Below are 21,421 nucleotides of genomic sequence, written 5' to 3' on the forward strand. Positions count from 1 at the left end.
GCCCAGAATTGTAGCAGAGAGGATGTTAAAAGCTAATTACTTTGAGATTATTTGAAGACTTGTAAAAGGTTCTTCTATTCTGCATTCTGATGTAAGTACAGCCTATTTTCCAGCAAAACTATTTCAACATGTTTTTAGAAAGTTGCTGAGGAAATGCTGTTTACCTATTATTGACATACTAGCTCAAAGTAAAGGATGTTTAAAACCAATTTTTTAGCCGTTGGGTATTTGCCCATGAGGTAGCCTTGGGTTTTCAGGGATCTGAGCCACTGGGAAAAAAACTACTCCACTACTCTACAGGCTCAGATTCTTGACCCCATACTCCGGCTTAGTAGCATTGTACTTTACAGCTTGGATCAGAGTATGCAGAGGTGTTCATGAAGCCCAGCAATGCTTTGCCTATTGAGGGTGTCAGGATATGTCCCACTGAAACACAGCTTAACAGTGTGCAGATACTTGATGAAGGATTTTTAAATAAACAACAGCCCCTGCTAGTAGCTCTTGCTGTACCTTCCTCAATGATAGTTTATAAAGGTGGCCTATGAAAAGCAATGAAAAAGTATGATAAGTACAAATATAAAAATCTACGTTAAGAAAGAGTTATGTAAATTGCCCTTTGCAATTCAAAGGAAAAATCAAATGTGAATCGCATCCTTTTGTTAGATGTCATCCTTGGGAAGCAAACTTGAGGTTTGTTTATGCACACACAGAATATGAGGAGAGGCAGCAATAAATTACAAAGCAAATATAATTTTATTTGCTTTATTAATCTAGAATGTGGTACCGATGTGTCTGGACTCAGTGGCTCCCCAGCTGCACCCTCCTGCAGGATGTTATCAATCCTCTGTTTCTGTGAAATGTGCTACCAACTAGGAGGAAGAGCACTTGAATGGTATGACATTTTAATAAAAAAAATCAGTCTTACACCATGCTGTGTCCTGATGTAGTTATTCTTATATCTTCCAATATATCTTTCAATCCGTATCTCGTATGCTTTGCTGCTCTTTAACTGCTATGCATCTTTTTAGATTTCTCGTGATATTACAATATCAGTAAGGCACGCATAGATGCCTCTGCCTATCCCTCAATGTGCCTTTTGTTCTCCCTGTCTCTCCCAAAGCGGCAGAAAGGAAATGCACACACGGCAGCGGGGAGAGGGCAGGGGAGCAGGGAGAACACTGCTCATCAGTGCTCCCTGTGCCACTGCAAGCTGCCGCCACCTCCTTCCTCTCCCTCCCCGCAGGCTAAGAAGCCCCTGATGGCACTCTGGTCTTCTCGCAGTATCTCAAACACTCCTCCATTCCCCGCCTGCCTAAGGTCCTCCATGCTCCTGGATGTGCTGTGTGAAGTGGGGGGTCTCTTCATGTTTAGTGGTGGGATCCAGCAGGGAAACTCTTGAAGGTGTAGGAGTCGATGTGCACGGCTGCTAGGAGTTCAGTGCCCAGCTGTGAGGGTATGCATTCGGCGTTTCTTTAACCATGTACCGGGCCACCTGCCTGTAGCTGGGAGGTGGCTGGGGGAAAGCGGAATGAATATTCTTCACAAGGGCTTTGCAGCGAAGATGAGACAGACAGATAGGTTTCCCGGACAGTATGGGTTTCCACAGGCAGTACAGCAAGAAAGAAACTCTTTGGGATTTTTTTACCATCTTGACATGACTCTCACCCCTGCCAGACAAGCCGCAGTTTGGGGAGGAAGATCAAATGTTGGGTCTTTGCCATTAGCTTAGACATTAGGGGAAAGGGCTAGATGACTTTTTTGATAACTAGCATGAAGACCCCAGCAGGCTTCCAGACAGTTTTATTAATCATAAAAGTCATTAAAAATAGCCAGTTCCTCAGGGGCAAAGAAAAAACAAAACCTCAGAAGAATGAATCAGGGCAGGCATCTCCCTTTCCTATGAGCATTCTGTTCACAGTCTGCACTCAAAACTGAAAGGGCATAGTTAAGAGTGAAACTCCCAAGTAATATAACAAAATGCTTTCTCAGTAAAGGGGCAAGCACTTTCTATGGACTTATATTGCAACAGGGAAAGATATTGATGGGCTTTGTGTACAGCTCAGAGACAACGAACTTTTGGACAGTTGACCATGAGGCTTGCATGTCACGCCCAGAATCAGCAAAATAGTTTTCCCATTTGCCTTTGTGTTTGCCTTTCCCCTTTTGCTTTTTTTGCTTTCCTCTTGTCTGTCCCTTTTCACCTCGCTTTCCCTACTCCCCTTGCCTTGACTTTAAAAAAAAAATATATTTTTTATATTTTAATGGATAGATATTACATTCAGTTGCCTCTATGCCATTGTCCACTGCCTGTGCTCAGTGTCTGCAGTCTTTGCAATATGAGTGCCAGGACCATAAAGATATCTCACTTATCTGAAGGCATCTCAAGTTATTTTAGATGCCTGTGTTAAGGTACCTGGATCACTTCTTAACTTTCTCGTCCCACAGTCCTGAAGAAAATCCTTCCATATGAGCTCAAATGTAAAACAAAGCAGTACTGTCTTACTGTCTTTCTGGCTCTGCAGACAACCAGAATCAAAAAAAATGGTATAAACATTCCCATCAAAATTAGCTTTATAGGGTTGTTGACTGCAAAACGCAACGGCAGTTTAAATGTAAGTATTCATTTCTGTTATTTTAACTGGAAGGGTTTCAGTGGTAAAATAACTGTGGATTAAGACCTGGGACATGAGGCAAGTAAAAAAGAGGCTGGAGGAGAATCATAGGCGGTGGGAGGGAAAGGAAACTTGCAGAGCTGTTTTATCTGTGGCCTGTGGGACTACTGACTGAAACATGTACAGTAGGGGAATGATGCAGATCTTCTTTCCAGTAAGGCACTTCACTGCAACACCAGACATCATTTTTGGACTGCTGTGGTTTGAGCTTGAGTAGACTCATGTGAGATCCCATGCATCAGTATAAGCAAAGGGAATCAACTGTCTGGAAAGTAGATGTGCAGAGAAGGCTGCAGGGATCCTGATGGAAAAAACAAGTTTACCATAAGCCAACAGTGCTCCCTCACAGTAAAGGTGGCCAATGGCACCCAAGGCTGCAATAGGAAAAGCATTGCCAGCAGGTCGAGGGAAGTGATCCTTCCACTCTACTCAGTCCTGGTGAGACACAGCTGGAGTGTGAGGTCCAGGTCTGGGATCCCCAGTACAAGAGACACTAAAAGTGAGTCCAGCAAAGTGCCATGAAGATGAATAAAGGATTGGAGCATCTTTCATTTGAGGAGAGGCTGAGAGAACTGGGAGGGATAAAATACCTGATGGAAGGGAGTAAAGAAAATAGAGCCAGGCTCTACTTGGTGGTGTTCAGTAACAGTTCCATTTAAACATAAGAAAATCTACTGTAGCTGACCCTGGTTGAGCAGAGGTTGTATTGGATGACCCCAGAGGCGCCTTCTAACCTCAGCCATCCCATGACCCTGTGCATCTAGCTCAGGTATCACAAGCTATGGTGTTATGTGGGAAGACGAAGCTTAGGGGGGGTATATATGATGCTCAGTGAAGAAGCTGGATAAATACATAGGAAGTGAACAATTGCTGAGCTCCATTTGGCTGTGAGTGTTCTCCCGTTGCGTGTTTAAAGCTCACTGAGATGGCTAGGTAAGTCATTGACTTGACTGAAGGGCAGGTATGGCCTCAGGCACCAGCACTACAGCTGAAACCATGGACCACCCAGACATTGTATGTTGGCAGCCTCACCCACTGCTCCATGCTTCAGCAGGCTACTCCATGCCCGTCAGGGTAAAATTGGTTCTGGGGGTGTTAAGAGATTTACTTGCTGTGTTTGGTGCATTTTACAGCAGGTGGAAGGTGCAGCAGCAGCAGGCTGGAAAACTTCTTTCTCCTTCATACATTTCTGGGTCTGTTTCTAAATGTGGTCAGCATTGTCTGAGGCAGCCCATCAGGTCATGCTTTATTTATTTCACTGTACTTTATAGCACTCCCTCCTTCTATAAAACCTTGCTGTTAGGAGACTGCTTTCCATTTTTTTTGGACTCTCTCTCAAGTGTAGCTGTCTGGCATCACTGCCCAGAGCAGCTGCTGACAATGCCAATGCACTGAGAGCTGCAAAATCCTTCCTTTCTGAAATCAAGAGTAGAAAAGATCATCATGAAATAATGGACTAATGTGGCCATTCTATCTGTACTGCTCATAAATTAGATTTTGAACCTGGCAATTGCAGGGTAATTAGGAGGAGAGTAGCTTTCCTGCAGGAACATATATTTCCTATTCTGCCTGCCTGCCACACTCCAGTTTAATTTTTCCTTTGTTCACTCAGCTCAGAGAACTGCAATTACCAAAGGTGATAGCCTAGTGGCAATTTTCAAATCATGAAGAGACTTAGCACAGAAAAAAAAAATGGACAGGTATCACTAGTAATTAAAAGAATTTTGAATTAGAGAGATTATTCCAATAATTGCTTTTGTACGATAATCGCCACCACATAAGCTCTCCTTATGAATCACTAATACAGTGAAATAATATTACTGTGGAGCATGAGCTGAAAAAGACAGCTCTCCTAAACACGTAAGCTCCTGAAAGCTCCTGACAGACGGGTGATGTTTGTGCAGCCATTTCTGAGTGGTAGGTGATGCTGCAGTGCTGATCACTAGCAGCCACATGGTTTTTAAGCCTTCCTTCCCCCTTTGGCCCCATCAGAGAGGCACAGGAAACAGAGCAGGAATTCCCATCTCGGGTGGCCAGAAGAAGGTTTCACATTATTGAAATAGATGATTTCCTTCATCCAAGAGCCTCTGAGGAGCATAAATTGTGAACAACATCAAAGCAAGTGAAAAGTTTTAGAGCAGACTCAAAGAGACTGCTGGGGTTTCCTTGGTAGATTTCCATTTTTTAAGGGGTCTCAGCAATTTACTTTCCTTCTCAAAACAATTCCATATGTCTGTGGATTATTTAAGGTTGTTTTGATTTTTGTTGTCATGGGTTTTGAAGAAACAATATCACAATTATTTAACATAGGGAAATAAAGTTAGACAGCGCCTGGAGTTACAAATTACCGGGATGATCTCATGGACTAAGACTTTGCACCCTTACTCTGTGCTCTCCAGGGTTAGACAGCATGATTCTAGGTAAAATGAAAAGCAGCACAGCTATCTGGAAATATGCATTGGTCCAATGCTGCACAAATACAGCAACTAACCATTCAGGTTGCAGTAACTGATTTATTTTACAGGACGAAATACACGGGCAAGTACGACACAAGAGTAAGGGCTGTGAAGTACATTGGCTCAGACTTGAAGTGGACCCGAGACAACTTTGTTTAATGATTATTGAAACTCATCTGTTAAAAAGCACAAAGGCCAGCTGTGGTCTTAGATTAGAAGTCATCAAGGCAAGCTGTGAATGGATTCATATCAGCTTCCTCACTTAAGGTGAAGAAGTGACTGTCATTAGACAAGGCATGGAGAGGGTGTGTGTGCCAATGAGGTTATTAGCAAGTCCCTAGGAGGTGGCTCCTGCTGAGTGTGGGTTTTAAGTTCTTTCCCTGCACAGGAAGGTTGGCGTCACTGACCGTGCAGGAGACCATTGGTCACACCCCAGACGATAGTCCCCATCTGCAAAGATACGGGTATATTCAGCAACGATCTACAAACTAGAGACCAGGCTGCATTGACCATGTGTAGGAAACTAGGCTTCATCTAGTGGAGTAAGTAGGATAAAGGATGGGGATGTGAGAAGTGCTACCACTTCTCCGGCTTGTACTGTCATCTGAGACAGGGGGAAAACTGTGCTTCTCAGCTGTACCCTGCCTTGGCTCCTCCTGACGTCTGTGGAGAACCTGACCAAAGAGCCCCAGGTCCCCAGGGGAGAGGCTGACCTCAGAGCGAGACTGTCCAAACAAGTCAGATGCCTGCAGTGTGTGACCAGGGAGGAGAAGTCAGTTTAAGCTCGGTCATTATGCTTGTCCCAGCTTCTGCTGAGCTGTGCTGGCAGCCAGCAACTATACAACATAAAGATCCATTGGAAGAAAGCACAAGTCTGAACACTTCCTTTTCCTTTAAGGAAAGGATCCCTCCTTATTTCACATGTGCATGAGTGCATAGGTGTTTGGCCAAAAAAAAAGGAAAAGGGGAAAAGGTCTATATTAATTGTTTCCTAGCCTAGCACCAAATGCCAGACCCTTAAATCTGTCATTAACTGCTGGTGAATTATTCCAAAAGTTATTCATAGTTCCTACCTAGTAATTCTTCAGAAAGCATTTTTCATAAATGTTGAGTCTAATATAAAAGCTGCGACTGTGTATCATTTTCAGTGACATGTGATTCGAGTTTGATGATCAGGAGTGGATAAGAGCAAAAGTCTTGATTCAGGTTAATCATGTGATGTAAGAAGGAAATGCTAAACTGGGCATCACTAATGAGCTTGCTCTGAGGGGTGTACTACCCTTGGCTGAACCACACCAGCATTAGTCCTCCATGCACCTCTGGCAAGGATTGAAGAATATAGTCCTTGATTGCCTTAGTCAGTGCCTTGCGCCAACATTCATGGGGAAGTTGGTCGAAACATGAGTTGGCTTCTCTTCAGTTTTTCCTCATGCAAAACTAACGAAGTAGTTCTGTCTCATGTCAAGCTTATAATTTAAAGCTGATTACCTTCTGCATTTTTTTTTTAATTTTTTTGTAACTCAAAGCTCTGATTCCTTGGTTCAGGTCTTGATTGTGACCTTGATTTGATGACTGTGTTGCCCACCATTAATTAGCTTGTTGTGGTTCTAGTAATACGGTGATGTATTTTACATTTGTTTGCTTAGTTTTAGTGCACAGCTCTGGTTCATTTGGTCCAGTTGTAACGTGAGTCATGTCAACCGAAGATCTATGTAACTTGAATAAGATACGTCCTAGCTATGTGGCTCTGCAAACAAACAAATAACTCTACTCCCCACAAGATGGTAGCAACATTAAAACAATGCTATTAAAATGCTGTCTTAGTTAGCAATTAAACTAAGAACCCCTCAAGGTTGCAATACTACTTTTAACAAGCTCTTTACCAGGTGCAAGACAAACCTGAGGCAATCCCTTCCTAACCAAGCAAACCCCATTTACATCTCAGCTTTGGAAACATATGTCGTTAATTTTAGGATTTCAGTTGCCATGCAAGCTGGGTGTCACTTCTGAAAAAAAAAAAAAAGGAAAAAAATAGGAAAGTGTGACATTTGGGGGGTAATTATTTTTCAGCACAGGTGCAGAGTGCATTTGAGTACCTTAAATGTTCACACAAGCTGAGCTTTGACTCAATCAAACTGCAACTTACCACAACTTGAAAATAGTGTCATAAAATCTCTTCTTTCAGGCATGGTATGGCCTCAGTAAAAAGTACCATAGAATTTCTTAGTTTAACAAGGGCTCATCTTTTCTCCTTCCAGCTTATACTTTCCCCCAGTGATCTCCCTTTTTACGTTGGCCAGGCCAACCACATCTCACCACTTCTTCATCCTTGTAGCCTTTGGATTAACTGGAGAAAAGGCTGGTGGGTCCTGGCATTTATGGCTTTTGCAGTTGCTAGTCCTTTTGAGGACTAGCAACTCCCAATTCAACAGTTGCACATTGCTGCATGATACCCCTGTGCAGCTCAACTCCAAAGCAACCAAACATGTATTGTGGCACTGTAGTATATCTTCTCCACATGGGGCAGTGGGAATTAATTTTCTGGATGTTTTCTCATTTAACCATAAAGGGAATAGAATTTGCTGTAATGTATTTAAAAGACTGATGTAGTAAATTACTGGCATACGAACAATTCAAAACAGATCCCCAAATTACTATTGCTCCATGTTGATACCAGACTTTTGGCCATAAAAACAACCCTAATAATTTGGGTGGGGCAATTTTGTTCTAACTGCCTGGTAAAATCAACCTGGAGACCTTACACAAGCAGAGGAGGAGAGTAATGTACAGTGGCCGATGACAGAAATTTTTCATTGCTCTTATAATACTAATAAATGGTTAATACTACATTTTGGCCAAATGTAAGGAAAGAATAAAATGCATTTCATTGAAAATTATGTGGTGTTGGCTCAGCTTAGCTTTCTACATTGAATGCTAAGACACTCGCTTGCTTTAATGCTGCCCTTTGTCTGCACAGGTAAAGAATATGCATGGGAATAGCACAAAGCTGCAGGAGGGGGGCAGATAACCTTGCAACACAACTGAGACATTCCTGGATAATCAGGTATCAACCTTGTACTTTTCACTGGCATTAAATCCCTTATAATTATTTAAGAAAATACATACATTTTTTACACAATACTTGGAAAATATTGGCAGTATAAGGTTAAAATTCAGTGGCAGCTGACAGGCAGATAACATGCTAATACAGAAAATGGCATAAAAAGACAAGTTGAACCAAAGGTCACAGTACATCTCTGTATCAATTACAGAGTGATAATCTCAGAGGAGTGTTTAGATTTTGCTGCCTTCTCAAACTGTTCTCTGGGCATGCGTAGCCGACTTTGCAGTTGTTGTTTTCCTCTTCAGCTTAAACAGAGAGGGGTGCTGTGTTGTGAATCCCTCCAACAGGAGGAGAAAAAGTGATTCAACAGCTGGAAGAGTCCCACAGGAGTTTCTTCTGAGAGCTCCACCTTTCAACGTTCCTATTTCGAAAACATGGGCTATGGCCTTCATGTCAGAAGCCCAACACTCTTCTTTTCTGTACACTGCACCTCCTAATGCAAGTCCTGAGAAGTATTTGCATGAGGGATTTGCACCAAGAAGTTTCAAACTGGAAAAATGAGTGTGCTCGTTATTAGTTTCAGCACACTGGGAAGCTGCCAGGCTTTTACAAAACTGCTCATTTTCTGAGTCTTAGCTCTTTTAGCTTGCCTTTTTTTTTTTTTTTCTTTTTCTTTTTCTAACAGAGTACAAGTTCTATCTTATTAAGTGAAAACAATAGAGTGAGAAGTTGGAAATTGCCAGGAAGCCTGGGAAAGACCGACACTCAGCCGAGATTTCATCCCATGTTTTCCTGTTGACCTCACAGGCTCTCAACACAAGAGCACTGAGTACATTAAAGAAAGGCCACAGTCTCATTTGGTCCTGTGAACATTGGCAATATGTTATGAGGACAATATACAAGCTTGAAAGGGAAAAACCGCAGCAATGTCCTCATGCCCTGGAGGTTTTGTCTGGTGCGATGCTGTTTAACCAGAGCTCTGTGAGGTTTTAAATGGCCATATGAGATTTATAGTAGGTCATGACCAGATCTCTTTTCAGGGCAAAGTTTGAAAAGTCCATTTGTCTCAAAATTAAAAAAAAAAAAAGAGTCTGGTAATTCTCCAAGGTTTTTCCTCTTCCTTCAGGCAACTATTTTAGCCTGGCCTGAGTTCCTAAACCCTCCCCATGAGCCCTTTTAATGTGGGAAATATTGTCCTAGTATCTGCTATCAAAGGAATAATACTGTGGATACAAATATTTACAAACCCTCTCTAGCTCCACATGGTCAGTATCAAGCTTATTACCTTTTAGAAGAAGGGACATCATATCTTAAAAGAAGTGGCTTCAGGAAATCAGCATTTGAGGGCATTATTAGCAGGGATGAGTGATGGTTATTACAGGGAACGAAAGGGAGAAGACTCAGCAGACATGCAGAAAACCTCACATGGAGCCGGTGGCTGAGGGGTGGCCCTGGCTGGGTAGGTGGCAGTGACGTCCCCCTACTAATGTCCCACCACATGCTGGTAAAGTCTTGTGCCGGTGTCCTTGGGGCTGTGAAACCAGACAGCTGTCTTGGCCCCACATTGTGGCCATTTCTCCCATGCAGTAGGAAGGTAGGCCAACCCCCTCCAGCGATTGTGTCCATGTCAACTTTTTGGAAGTGGGTGCTGAACTGTGTCCTGGGGAAGGCTCCACGTGTCCTAGTGGGGTTGGAGTGGTTTTGAGGAGCAGGGAAAGGGCAGACTTGACAGGCAGGGAGGCAAGGCACTGTGAGGAATGGTCAGAGAGCCAGCAAGGGAGGTTCTGGGATGAGGTCCCTCAGGAAACTGATAGGGGAAATTTGAGGGCCGGGCTGGGGACATCATGGAGAGTTGGGGGAGAGAAGGGGGTGATGCCTGTGGTAGAGGTTCAGTGTCTTTTTCCTCATTCCTCTCTAAACAGGTTGTGGAAAGGAAGAAAAAGGAAGATGTGACCTCCTGCAGAGCTGCTGGAAGCCAGGCACTACCACCAGCACCGTCAGCAGCCACCACCTATCCAGGTATGGACCAACACAGATCTCCCTGGTCACGTACAGTGTGAGCTAAAGCCAGGACTGGTACAGATACTCACAAAAGCAAATTAAAGTGTCTTAAAGGATCGTTACAAAGCTAGAGATTTACTTGGCAGGTCTCTATGACTTCTGGGGTGATTTTTATCTGTTGTGTAAATCAGAATCATGGGATTCTTTTACCCTGCTCTCTCTCTCTCTCTCTCTCTCTCTGTTTTTTTTTTTTTTTTTTTTTTTAAATTGACAAACTGTTTGTTCATTTAGAGCAGTTATGCTTGATTGTCCCAGTAAATAATAAGTGAGTGCTATTCGTGAATTATTGTGCTGCTGGATTTCCACAGAGAAGGGCCTATTCTGTTCTGTGTGAATGTGTGTGAAGAGGGAGTCCCACAGGCATGAAAAAAAGTTATGCATTTGAGTTGAGAATGAAAAAGACCTTTAACATCTTTACAGCAATCTAATACAAAGGTACACTGGTATGAAAAGTAAATTTCATTAGGCAGAAAATACCTTCCTTTAAAATAAATAATTTTCCAGTTTTGCTAAAATGCCAGAAGATTACAGACTATATTAAAGATAGCATGTGTCTCATTTAAATCATATCCCTTGGAAAAAATCTAATTTAATTTAAGTAATTTCTGTTTATTTCTGCCTTTCAAAATTATATCATTTTCAGGTTATAAAAATGTAATGTCTGAACCTAAACTCTTTACACCTAGTTTCAAGCCAGACCTAATTTTACATCTAAGTTAAAAACACATGAGAGCACACAGTCATAATATGATCTGGCCCCTCTCTGACTGCAAAAAGGGCAGCCTACTATAAATAGAGTCCTTGAGAGAAGGAAGGTCTTCCTTCTCCATTTTGAGAAGGATTTTGAAATTTCATGCCATTCCAGTTTGGAACCAGGCCTTCCAATTCTGAATTTTCCCATGAAACAGAGCCCCAGAAGAAAGCAATAATAGTGAAAAATAAGCAGAAAGTGTTTGTTCTGAACATTTGTGAAGAAAATGTCACCAGGCAGACCTCCTGGAAATGCTGGCTGGGAGAGAAACCTTGCAACTTTGGAAATTGAGCCATTTGAGCTTTTGACATCTCGGTTTCCATCAAGAAAGGTCCAGCGGCTGAGGAGCCCAAATGCAGCCCTTCTCATTTGGCTGCCAACAAGTGTGTCGGGGGAGCTGATAGACAGTCAGGATGAGCTGAACAAGAACCGTAACCAGATCCTGAAGCCTGAGCTGTGTGCTGGCTGTGCTCCTCTAAAGAATTCACTTGTGCAACCTTTGGAAGCAACGTGCTTTTTAAGAGCTGGAAATGTTTCCAAACTGCTGATGGCAGGTTGTCCATGGATGAACACTGAGATAACACTACTGCAATCAGTGGAGTTATTTCAATTTGTACCACTGAAAATCTGGTCACTGAAGTTTAAAACAGAGTTTTAAAGTGTGGAGTTCAGTGTAAAGTAAGAATCATTGCTAGTGCGCTCCTATCTGAGCCACTGATGAACCGCACAGAGAATTACTGTGGGACTCAGAACGTTAAAAACAATTACATGATTTAAGCTTCCATTTCATGCAGAAAAATCCCTCAATCATCCTAAACCAGAAACTTGTCATTTTGCTATTTACTTTTCACATCTACCATGAAAAAATGCTCCCTGCTGCCACAAACTACTTGGGTAAACCAAGAGGTTTGCATGCAAAGCCAATTTGTCAATGTTGGCTGAAAAGCATATAAACATACCTCCTCCTCCTGATGTCTGCATGAAAGACGTTTCATATGCACGGAAAAAGTATTCCTCTTTAACCAGCTCAAGACCTACAGCTTGGTATAACATTCCCTACCCACCAACAACTCCCAAAGATTTTAATTTGGCTTCTGTGTACATCAGGAATGTGAGGTCGAGTCCCTTCTTTGGAAGCTCCACAGGACAGAGAACTTCTCTGAATGTAGCTTTGCTTCAGTATCTAGATTTCATTGTACTCCACAGGAAGAAAGAAGTTGTTTTTAGAGGAATGAATGAAAAAAAAGTATTTCTCAGATGGAGAGAGACTTTTGCAACCACTAGTACCTCCATGATTCTGGGAATAAGACCGATGGGTGTCTGTAACTGGGCTGTGGAAGAGCCCCTTCACAAAATTGCAGTAGGAATTTGGTGGTCCTCAAGAGACTTGGATGTTATTGTTTTGGCCAAAAGTCTCAACCATGAGGTGACCTGAAAATAGCAAGCATTGCCAAAGGAAGAGGAGCCTGGAAGCTGACAAAAATAGTTTTGTGAATCTGATCCATTTTTCAGAGAGTTCTGGATGTGGGTCTTTCCCAAGGCTTTCTTAGACAAGGACTTCTCTAGAGGTACCCAGCTTTTCTATGAGACTTGGTGGATCACACTGAGCTTCAGGACCCTGCCAGCCTGCTGCTGTACATTGGCGTATGTAAAATAACTAAGTGGGAAACTGTTTTTCCTTCCTTAGAGCCCTGTCAGACTTAAGAGATGTTCCCACTTTTCTCTGTGAGGAAACCCAGGCTGCTTAAAGACCTCACTTTTCTTTTCTTTCACCAAAATGCAAGAAATCTAGAACAGTGCAAACCCTTCCTCAGCAGCGGAGTAAATCCAACTCTTCTCAAAGTCAAGGAGCGAGGAAAGGATAAAAGCTTTCATACAGCCTACATCAACTCCAAGGCGGTCATGAAGGAAAAGCAGAGACACCTGATTAGACTGCATGGGGGAGGAAAGTGTCTCAGACCATGACAATACAATCTCCTCACAGGAACATCTCAGGAGTGATTCAGCCACATAATGATCACTGTGGGGAAATCTGGGGGAGTCTCTTTCTTTGTACATACTGTCCTTTTCTTTTGCCTGTGAAGAACCGGGCTGCAGTTCTGCTTTTCCTGCTTGGTGTCCTCTTCACCCTTCAAAAAGCAAAGGGCCAGCCAAGGTGCAGACTGTGTGTATCCCAACTGGGGGCCAAAAGACACCATACTGAGGAGTTCCTTGCCCACTGTGGGCACAATCACAGCTCTGTTGGGGGACTGGCCTCCTACAGAAAGTGCCCGCTCTCCCCCAGCCTAACCTGGGCTCCCCTTTCCTTTTTACCTCCATTGTTGCCTGGGTCAGAACAAAGCCAAGAGCAAGGAGAAAATGCTCTTGAAGCTAAAATTAAAAAATATGTATATATATATATATATGCCCTGTATATATATAGGGCAGTAGGCAAATAGCCTTACCAGCAACTAGTCAAACAGAGATGTTCAGCTACAATTCCTAAATTACCTTTGCAAGAGGCAAGAAAAAATGACTCGACTGAGCATATCATCCACGGAGCTGGTGGGGCTGGTTCCAGAAAAACCCTGTTGTGCCTTGCTGATTACTGAGCGATTAAAGCTTGAAGGGGGCATCTCCTTCCACCTGCTGCAGGGACAGCTAGCTTGCTGACAGGGAACTGAAATTTCTCCTTCATGTTGCTGTACCCACTCTGGAGACTCTCTGAGCTCCAGCTAGAACATGGTCGACAGACAAAAAAGGGTCAAAAGCTCCCCACTAACGTCATGTATCTGGGCCAGGCTGAGGTGACGCTGCTTGCTACGAAATTTCAGCATTTCTTAAAATACGGTGGTAATGAAAGTGTGGTGATTTGTGGGAACAGCATGATCCCCGGTTTCCTGCTATTAGTGCTGTGTAAACCTGAGCTCTTTTTCTTCAGACTGCCAGGAAATAGATACAAAAGTATTTATAAGATTTCACTTTTGCAGCATAGCACTAAAAATAGCACAATACATCATTCATAGTACAGGTCTCTCTATTCTCTTATCCTACTGCTGAAGAAAGGAAGGCATAATGTTATCAGCTAACTGCCCTCCCTACCTCTTCCAATAAAGCAAGTTTCAGCTACCAGTGTTGCTATCAAGGTTAAAATCCCCTTAGTTTTACAACATGTTCATTGCTTAAGGGCACTGTCGTTGCCCAAAGGGAGCATAATGTTCAAGTCTCATTGAAATATCAGTAAGTAATATCAATAATAAAGAAAACACAGAATACATTTACAAATTCACTGCCCATAGCTATGTATCCATGATATATGGGAGTGGTATTCAGAGCATCAGTTCAACAATACTTTAAGTCAGTGCTCCTTTGACCCGTGCTGATGAAGATGGACAGACAGGTTACAGAAGATTATGCCTCCAAGGGTCATAAAAATGTAGAAGGTTCCCAATTGCAAACTGATTTTTCAAAGACAATTACCTGCATGATTTAACCAGGCGGCCATTTATGCCTTCCAGGTTTCGTATCATTAATGTTTGTTTCCTCTTGGATTTTTGCTGTTTCTCCTTTGCTCACCTTTTTTTTCTTTTTCTTTTTGCCTCATGTACACACATTAAAAAACTCTCTCACACTTCTTGTCCTAGGTGATTTATTCCCAAGAAATTAAATTACATTTTTATAAGCCCGTGTTACTGCAAATGATAGTTGAAGATTTGCTGAAAAAATTAATTCCTGATCTGTTGCCGTGAAGAGCCCTTGCTAGCACTGCACTGACTCTGTCTTTCAAAACCAGATGGAAGCAGTCCAACGGTATGATTAACTTCTTAGTCCCTGCAATTTCCTATTGCTCTACTTGCCCTAGATTTCAGGATTGACCTCCTGCTTCACTGCAAAATGCACAGTTGCTCAGCTTGATAAATCACATGAATACTTTTTTGATCACAGTTATCTACTATTTACTACATACCCAGTGAGGTTAATCATATGCTGAGGCACTTCATATGCTGCACGCATATACACTCTTCTTCCCAATAGCACTTTGCATATTCTTCATGCTGCCAGGCAGCAATGGGACCTGTTTTCCCCTTACCAATATTTAAAAGACCACAGTCATGCACCTTGTCTCTTTTTCACCCCATGTTAATTCTGTAATTATCCACACACGGATTCTTAAAAGAACTAGCGAGCCAAAGAAAATACATGAGAAATTACTAGTCAGACCTTTCTTTTAGCAGACAGATATTTTTCAAAATGCTAATGTTTCTGTGAACTAGAACCGATCGTCTCCCCTCTAATATCTTTGGGGAGCTATTGAGAGTGCATGGGGTTGCCCATAGGGAGCTGCGAAATGTTTGGCTATCATGACAGCAAACTCCTATTACTTCCTTGAAGAAAAAATGCAGCTTAACTTTTCTTTTTCTTTCTCTAAACACCAAAGGAATTTCGGTATTTAGTATAGCCAGATAGGGCTCAAAATTGCTAAAATTCCCTGGAACAGCTCTGCTTCACCTTCTCATGCAGCTTTTCAATGCATCCAAATTGCATCTCCAGAGCTATTGTAGAACAGTTCCAAACAAACACCAGCAACAGTCAAGGCATGGGAAAGCATCCAACAGTGAATGGATGAGTGCTACAGATCTTGCTTGCAAGTTAAATAAAAAGAAATAGAACCCAGTTTTACAGAGATATCTATTCCTTTTTATTCCAAGCCTTCCACACAGGCTCTTTTCTGAAGCCCGTTTTCACCAATTCACAGCAGACTCCAGTACGGGAAATAATGTCCTATATGCAATACGTAACGTTACTCTTGTTCAAGTTCTGTACCTAGGAGGGCTAAGAAACTCTAGATCATTTCTGCCGTGAGATGCAGCACCTGTCACCCTTTGCTACCCTGTACCAAGTGGGAGGGTTGCAACTGTGGGGCACCAGCATTTCCAAACAGCCTAGCTTTCACGTAAGGGATTAATGGTAAATCCATATCCCTTGTCAGAGATATTCTCTTTCTTTTTTTTTCCTTGCAAAGATAGTCTTGAAAGTACAAGCAATATACCAACTCTGCTGGAGGGAGCCATGTGTTTGTTTCTACGGCAAAGAGCACCATGCGTGCACGCTCTTCTCCAGCCAGCCTTTGCATCCCCCATGATCTCAGTTCCTTCACTCTCTGCTGGGCCACGGATCAGCTGTCCTGAGCCAAGGCTTTCCCTCGGCTGTCACTGCCAGCCAGTGAGCTGAGTCACTCCGCTAAGCTGACCACGTAGCTTCGCGAGTGGAGGACTCGCACAGCGTGAAAGGTGTTATCAAACAACTCAGTCCAACACAGACAGAAGTATGTGGGTGACATGAAGCACGTGAGTATTTTTGCTAGCTGCCACCAGGCTATTTACGTCCTTTAGGGTATCACAAGTTTAACTGCTTTGCTTAATCACAGCTCGAGCAGATACTTGAGAACAAGAAATCTTTGGCTCGGTCCACCGAAAGTTTTAGGGCTGCTTGGACAGCTGTGTTCCCTACTTTAAATGATCTATTAAAAGTCTACATTGCCTCTTATTGTTGCCTTAATTCTTTACAGGCAGTGTCTCCCAGGCCTCATAACTCAAATGGTGTATCTCAATGTGGCTTTGTCTGAAGGAGAAGAGCCATGCTACAGATCCCGCTGGACTAATCACCGACCTTGTTGCTGCTTACAGTATCAGGGGAATGGAACGGATTGTCCCAGGTCAACCTTTTCCATTCAGTGTTCCTCACAGCTGAGTGCTAGATGCAGGCACACACCTGTGAGAGGTAGTTCAGCAGCACCTCTGCCTCCAAACCATCTCTCTGCCTGCAGATGTGTTGCTCTGCTGCTTCTCATGACCCATCTCTCAGTTCTGCACACCCATCTTGGGACTTGGTAGGTTGGGTTGATGGTTGGACTTGGTGATCTTAAAGGTCTTTTCCAACCTAGATGATTCTGTGATTCTATGATCAGCACTCTGGAGGACAATGGGGACAATTTTTTTGTCCCTCAAGACCTCTAATGCAACCGGTCAGATGCATTAGGGTAAACCAGATCAGGCCTGGCATAGCCTGCATTTCAGTGTCCTAACAGTGACCAAGCATGGATGGAGAGGGTATGGCTACAGGGAAATGTAAAGTACACCCCACAGGAAGGTGGACCAAAGGTCAGATAGGCTTTGAAGCTCACCAAACCTCATGAATGGAGCTCTTCTACAGTGCAAAACTGACGTTTGTGTTGAGACGCCTTGTCTATCAGCAGCCCAGGGTGGTAAATCAAACAGTTTTATCACAGCCCGTACTGAACAGTTCAGGCCTCGATGAAACACATATATAAACCAGGTGCCGAGTGTAAGCTGGTAAGCTGGCTCTTATCAGGTGGGGTGAACAGGCTGGCCAGCACAGCAGCACGGTGGCCGGGCTGCGCGGGTCCCCTCGCTGCCAGTTCAGCTCCCACCTCTGCTCCTGGGTGAGGGTGGGCAGAGCTAGCAGGCTCTGTCTGCATCCTCCACGGTAGGGACACAACGAGGATAATAGACTGGGCCTGTGAATTAAGTGTGTCCCACAAGTACCACCCAGGCACTGCAGGGAATGAGACAGCTTTTCCCTATTACACCGAGAGAGGAAATTCAGCGGTGGCACAAGGCTTTCCTCTAAGCACTCAAGACTCTTAGTCAGACCCACTTGGCCTGCACTACAGCACAGAGAAATAAAAGCAGCTAGGGGAATAGAAGTGCCCTAGGACCACTGTAAATCTTTACTTCATGGAAAATCTTATCTTGTACATGAATATGAGCTGTGAGTAAATTTAATGTGTGGATTAAGTACTGTGCGGTCTCCCTCATGGTGGGCTTTTCAGCCGAAAAAGAACAAAAGAATAATAATGAGTGTTGTGTTTGGGTATGATTACAAACATCTGTAATTTACAGCTGGACATTCCCCATTGCAAATGTATCCAGCAAGCAAGTGCTTCTGGGTTAGCGAAACAGCCTGCAAAAAATTAGCTTTTAACTTCAGTCCTGAGGTCAGAGTGCTGGGACCAGGGGAGTCAATAATAAAATCTATTTAGCTCAGTGGGATTAAGCAGGTTTAAGACCTGGCTTAACCACACTGCTCACTGTTAAATAATAGCAGAACGCACTGAGTATTTTAGGTACAGACATTTTTCTTAATTTAAAAGCTATTCAGGCAGTGGATTCGAGAGTCATGCCGTTGAAGATATGCTAGCACTATACCATTAAGGTATATGAGTTAAATTTTTGTACTTCTCTGTCCCAGAAATTGAGCAATCTTTATAGTTAGACCACTCTACTGAAAAGCATAATAAAATTAAAACCAAGCTGTGCTGTATAAACGTTGAAGGTTTTCCATGAGAGAATGAAAAGTGAATGGGGCCAGTGCATCTTTCCTGACAAAACAGTCAGTGCATGTGCAGAGCAACCTGTCTTCTGGAAGCAGAAAAGCTGTTTCAGTCGAGCTTCTGGGTCACTAATCTTTGTGTTTGCACATAAATCTGCTGGGGGTTACTGTGACAGTCTGAAAACAAGACTGAGTGCAGCACACTGAAGAAATCAATGGCTACAGGTTTAAAAACTCCCCTTTTTTTGCCTCTTTCAGTTTAGCTAACTGTTAGCTTTTTAACAGAACCTGAAAGCAAAAACTGAAATGGGAACTACTGGAGAATAAATTTGAAAAAAGAATGGTGGGTGAAATTGCCGAGAGCTTGATTTAACCTGCCACCTCACCTCCCTTGGCGCTGGGACGTGCTGGTGTGTGGCCAGGCACTCGTCGCTGCTACTGGGACACAAGCACTGATCAGCAACATCACAGAAGCAATCCCTTTAGCCAAGGCTAGGCAGAACCTTTACAGTGCCAGTTTTGGGCCCCTGCTCGATGCAGAGGGGTTCCTCACCCCCAGTGGGGCTGGGACCATCTATCCACTGCTCTTCCTAGGGGTGACAGTGCAGGGTTGGGGGCTTGCTGACTGCTTCCAGGGGCAGTTCTGTGGGAATGCTCCTTGCTCAGCCCAGGGGAAGGATGCTGAGAAATACCTCCCCACACTGTCACAGCATTGTCCCACCACGTGTGAAAGCTGCTTGGCCTGGTGCCTGAGCTTGCACACCTCCAGAGAGATGGACACGATGCTGCCCTGACTCCTCTTTCTTTTTGCATTTGTCCCCATTACAGCAAATACTCGTGTGCTCTACAACCCAGCCAGTGATTTCACCCGCATCCCATATGTTTCAGTCTGGATTTTTTTTTTCCTTAAGGGGGGCAAAAGAAATCCTAAACAAAATGGTGTTTGTAAACTTGGCAGAGGTGGGGGGGGAAGGTTGATAATTTTGGCAGTCTTAGCCTCAGACCAGAGAGAAATGTTATTCATCCGTGCACAAGATATAATTCAGCCTAAGTGACAGGCTCTGCTCTGGAGAAATCCTGGCCTGAGCTGGCTTCGAGAGTCAATTACTGCTTATTCCCAGGGAGGCGGGGGGCGGGGGGCCAGGCGGAGCGCAGGGGGCTGCCAGCAAGGCAGGGGGAAATTTACTCTGTGTCAGCCTGCATGACACAGTACCTCATTTGTGGATAAATGTAAATCTGCTGGTTCTTTTTCACAGGCACTAAAACGTACAGTCTCTCCTTCCCCTTCCCTCCCCCCTGTTCCCAAAACTGGAAAGGAAATCAGGACCATCTTAGAAAGCTACCTTATATTTCAATCAATCCTCTTTCATAAAAGTCATTTAAGGTAAATACCTGTGCAGATTACGGCCCAACTATAACATTTACTATGGCCCGAATCCTGAATTCCTTGCTCAGGCCAGTTTCCCATTGAAGTTGATGGAAATTCGCTTGAAAAAGAGCTGAGTAAAACCTGAAAGCTGGCTAAGGATTTGGTCCCTTTCTTATCTGCCTGAAGCACTGCTGCAGTTCCAGAAGAAGTAAAAAAAATGAATTAAATTCCTCTAAAATACTGATCCCTCACAACTTAAGGGGTAAAAAAAGGCATCGTTTTTGTGCCTGAAATGTATGGAGTATCTCATCACAAGAGGAGCAATTCCCAGGGAAAGAATTTGGAAAAAGTCAAAAGAGAACATCTCAAAATAAATGAAGTACTTATTGCTGAAAAATGAGCTTAGATATATCTCAGCAAACTCTAAAGCTGAGAATTTACTGCATCATTCATGCCTTCTCCAGTAAGTTTCTTATCTCTCGTTTGGTATCACAACAAGGGATTCTGCATACTCTGTATGAAATACAACAAGACTGTGATTTTTGCAGTAATAAACTCTACACATGCATGACAAATCCAAGCATGCAAAATGTTTAACATCCCAGTTCGCAGATACTTTGGGGACAAAATCCGATTATGAGTTATATGCCACAATAAATAGGGCTCAACGTTTCATAAAGCAATTTATAGTTCATAAAAATGACAAAATGTACCTGTCAGACAGAACGCGGAGAGCAGATCTCTGTGCTGCCTGCTGGAAGAAAGGGCAGAGATGTTTATTTTATATTCTGACTTTAAAATTACGAGTACAATCAACACTTTAAAAAATGCGTTACACACATTTTTGTCACGTGTCCAAATTTTAAAGTACTAGCAAAGTAGCAGAGAGTCTACAGCAAAATGGACATTCCAGCCTGGTAAATGTAAGAACACTTTGTTAAGTACGCCATAAACCAGGAGATTGTCAAAGCACAGCGCAGTATTTGAGGTCTGAACTACTCTATTTAGACGGTTTTCTGCAGGTCTCTGAAAACTCTGCAGGGCTCAGCTCTCTTCCTTCCCCTCTCCCCGCTTCCGTACTCCCACTCCCTCTCCTTTACCATCAGTCTCCTCCCATTCTTCCACAGAAACAAACATCACATATTTGGTTCCTTGTGCGACGAAGCCTGTAGCTATAATTATAGATTTTGCAAAGCTTGCCAGAGCTGCTGCAGACTTTTCGTGAGCGCTGCCATGTTAATCTGCTGGCAACTCTGGGCTACGCAGCACAGGATTGACCTGTTGCTGGTTTGCTCCTCAGTTTTTGCCTAGCACAACTCTTTTGGATGGGGTGGGGAGGCATGGTGCTCGTTCTTGTGTTAGCCAGCAGTCCTGGGAATAGAAATCGTAGCCTCTCAAGTTTAATAGGACTCCCAAGCCTATCCCTGAGCTGGTTTGCCACTTTATTATTATTATTCTTTCCCCTCCTTGAATCACTTCAAGCAGGGTGATTCATGACTTCAGCACAGTAACTAGCTGCTAAGCAAAGATGAAATCCATAATGTTCTGAAAATCTACTTTAAAGCCCCAATTCTGCTTGCAGCTGCCCAGAGTGGCTCCTTCCCACTCATCCCTGTCCGGGCTGTGCCTCGCCTGGCACAGAAGGGACACAAAGCCACACAGCACAGATAGTCAAGGGGCAGAAAATTAAATGTAGGTTTTCTCTTTGCAGCCACC

General features: G+C 43.3%; 1 protein-coding gene across 1 annotated transcript in view; it reads right to left on the reverse strand.

Annotated features, from left to right (window-relative positions):
* The window catches only part of AFF3 (ALF transcription elongation factor 3), a 325,853-nt gene that overhangs the window by 54,050 nt on the left and 250,382 nt on the right, over nt 1–21,421 (reverse strand). The window contains exon 10 of the mRNA XM_050711043.1: nt 20,419–20,459. Within this exon, the coding sequence (XP_050567000.1) occupies nt 20,419–20,459 (41 nt within the window). The remainder of the gene's footprint in view (nt 1–20,418; nt 20,460–21,421) is intronic.

This window comes from Cygnus atratus, chromosome 1 (genome assembly GCF_013377495.2).
Source record: "Cygnus atratus isolate AKBS03 ecotype Queensland, Australia chromosome 1, CAtr_DNAZoo_HiC_assembly, whole genome shotgun sequence".
Classification (NCBI taxonomy): Eukaryota; Metazoa; Chordata; class Aves; order Anseriformes; family Anatidae; genus Cygnus; species Cygnus atratus.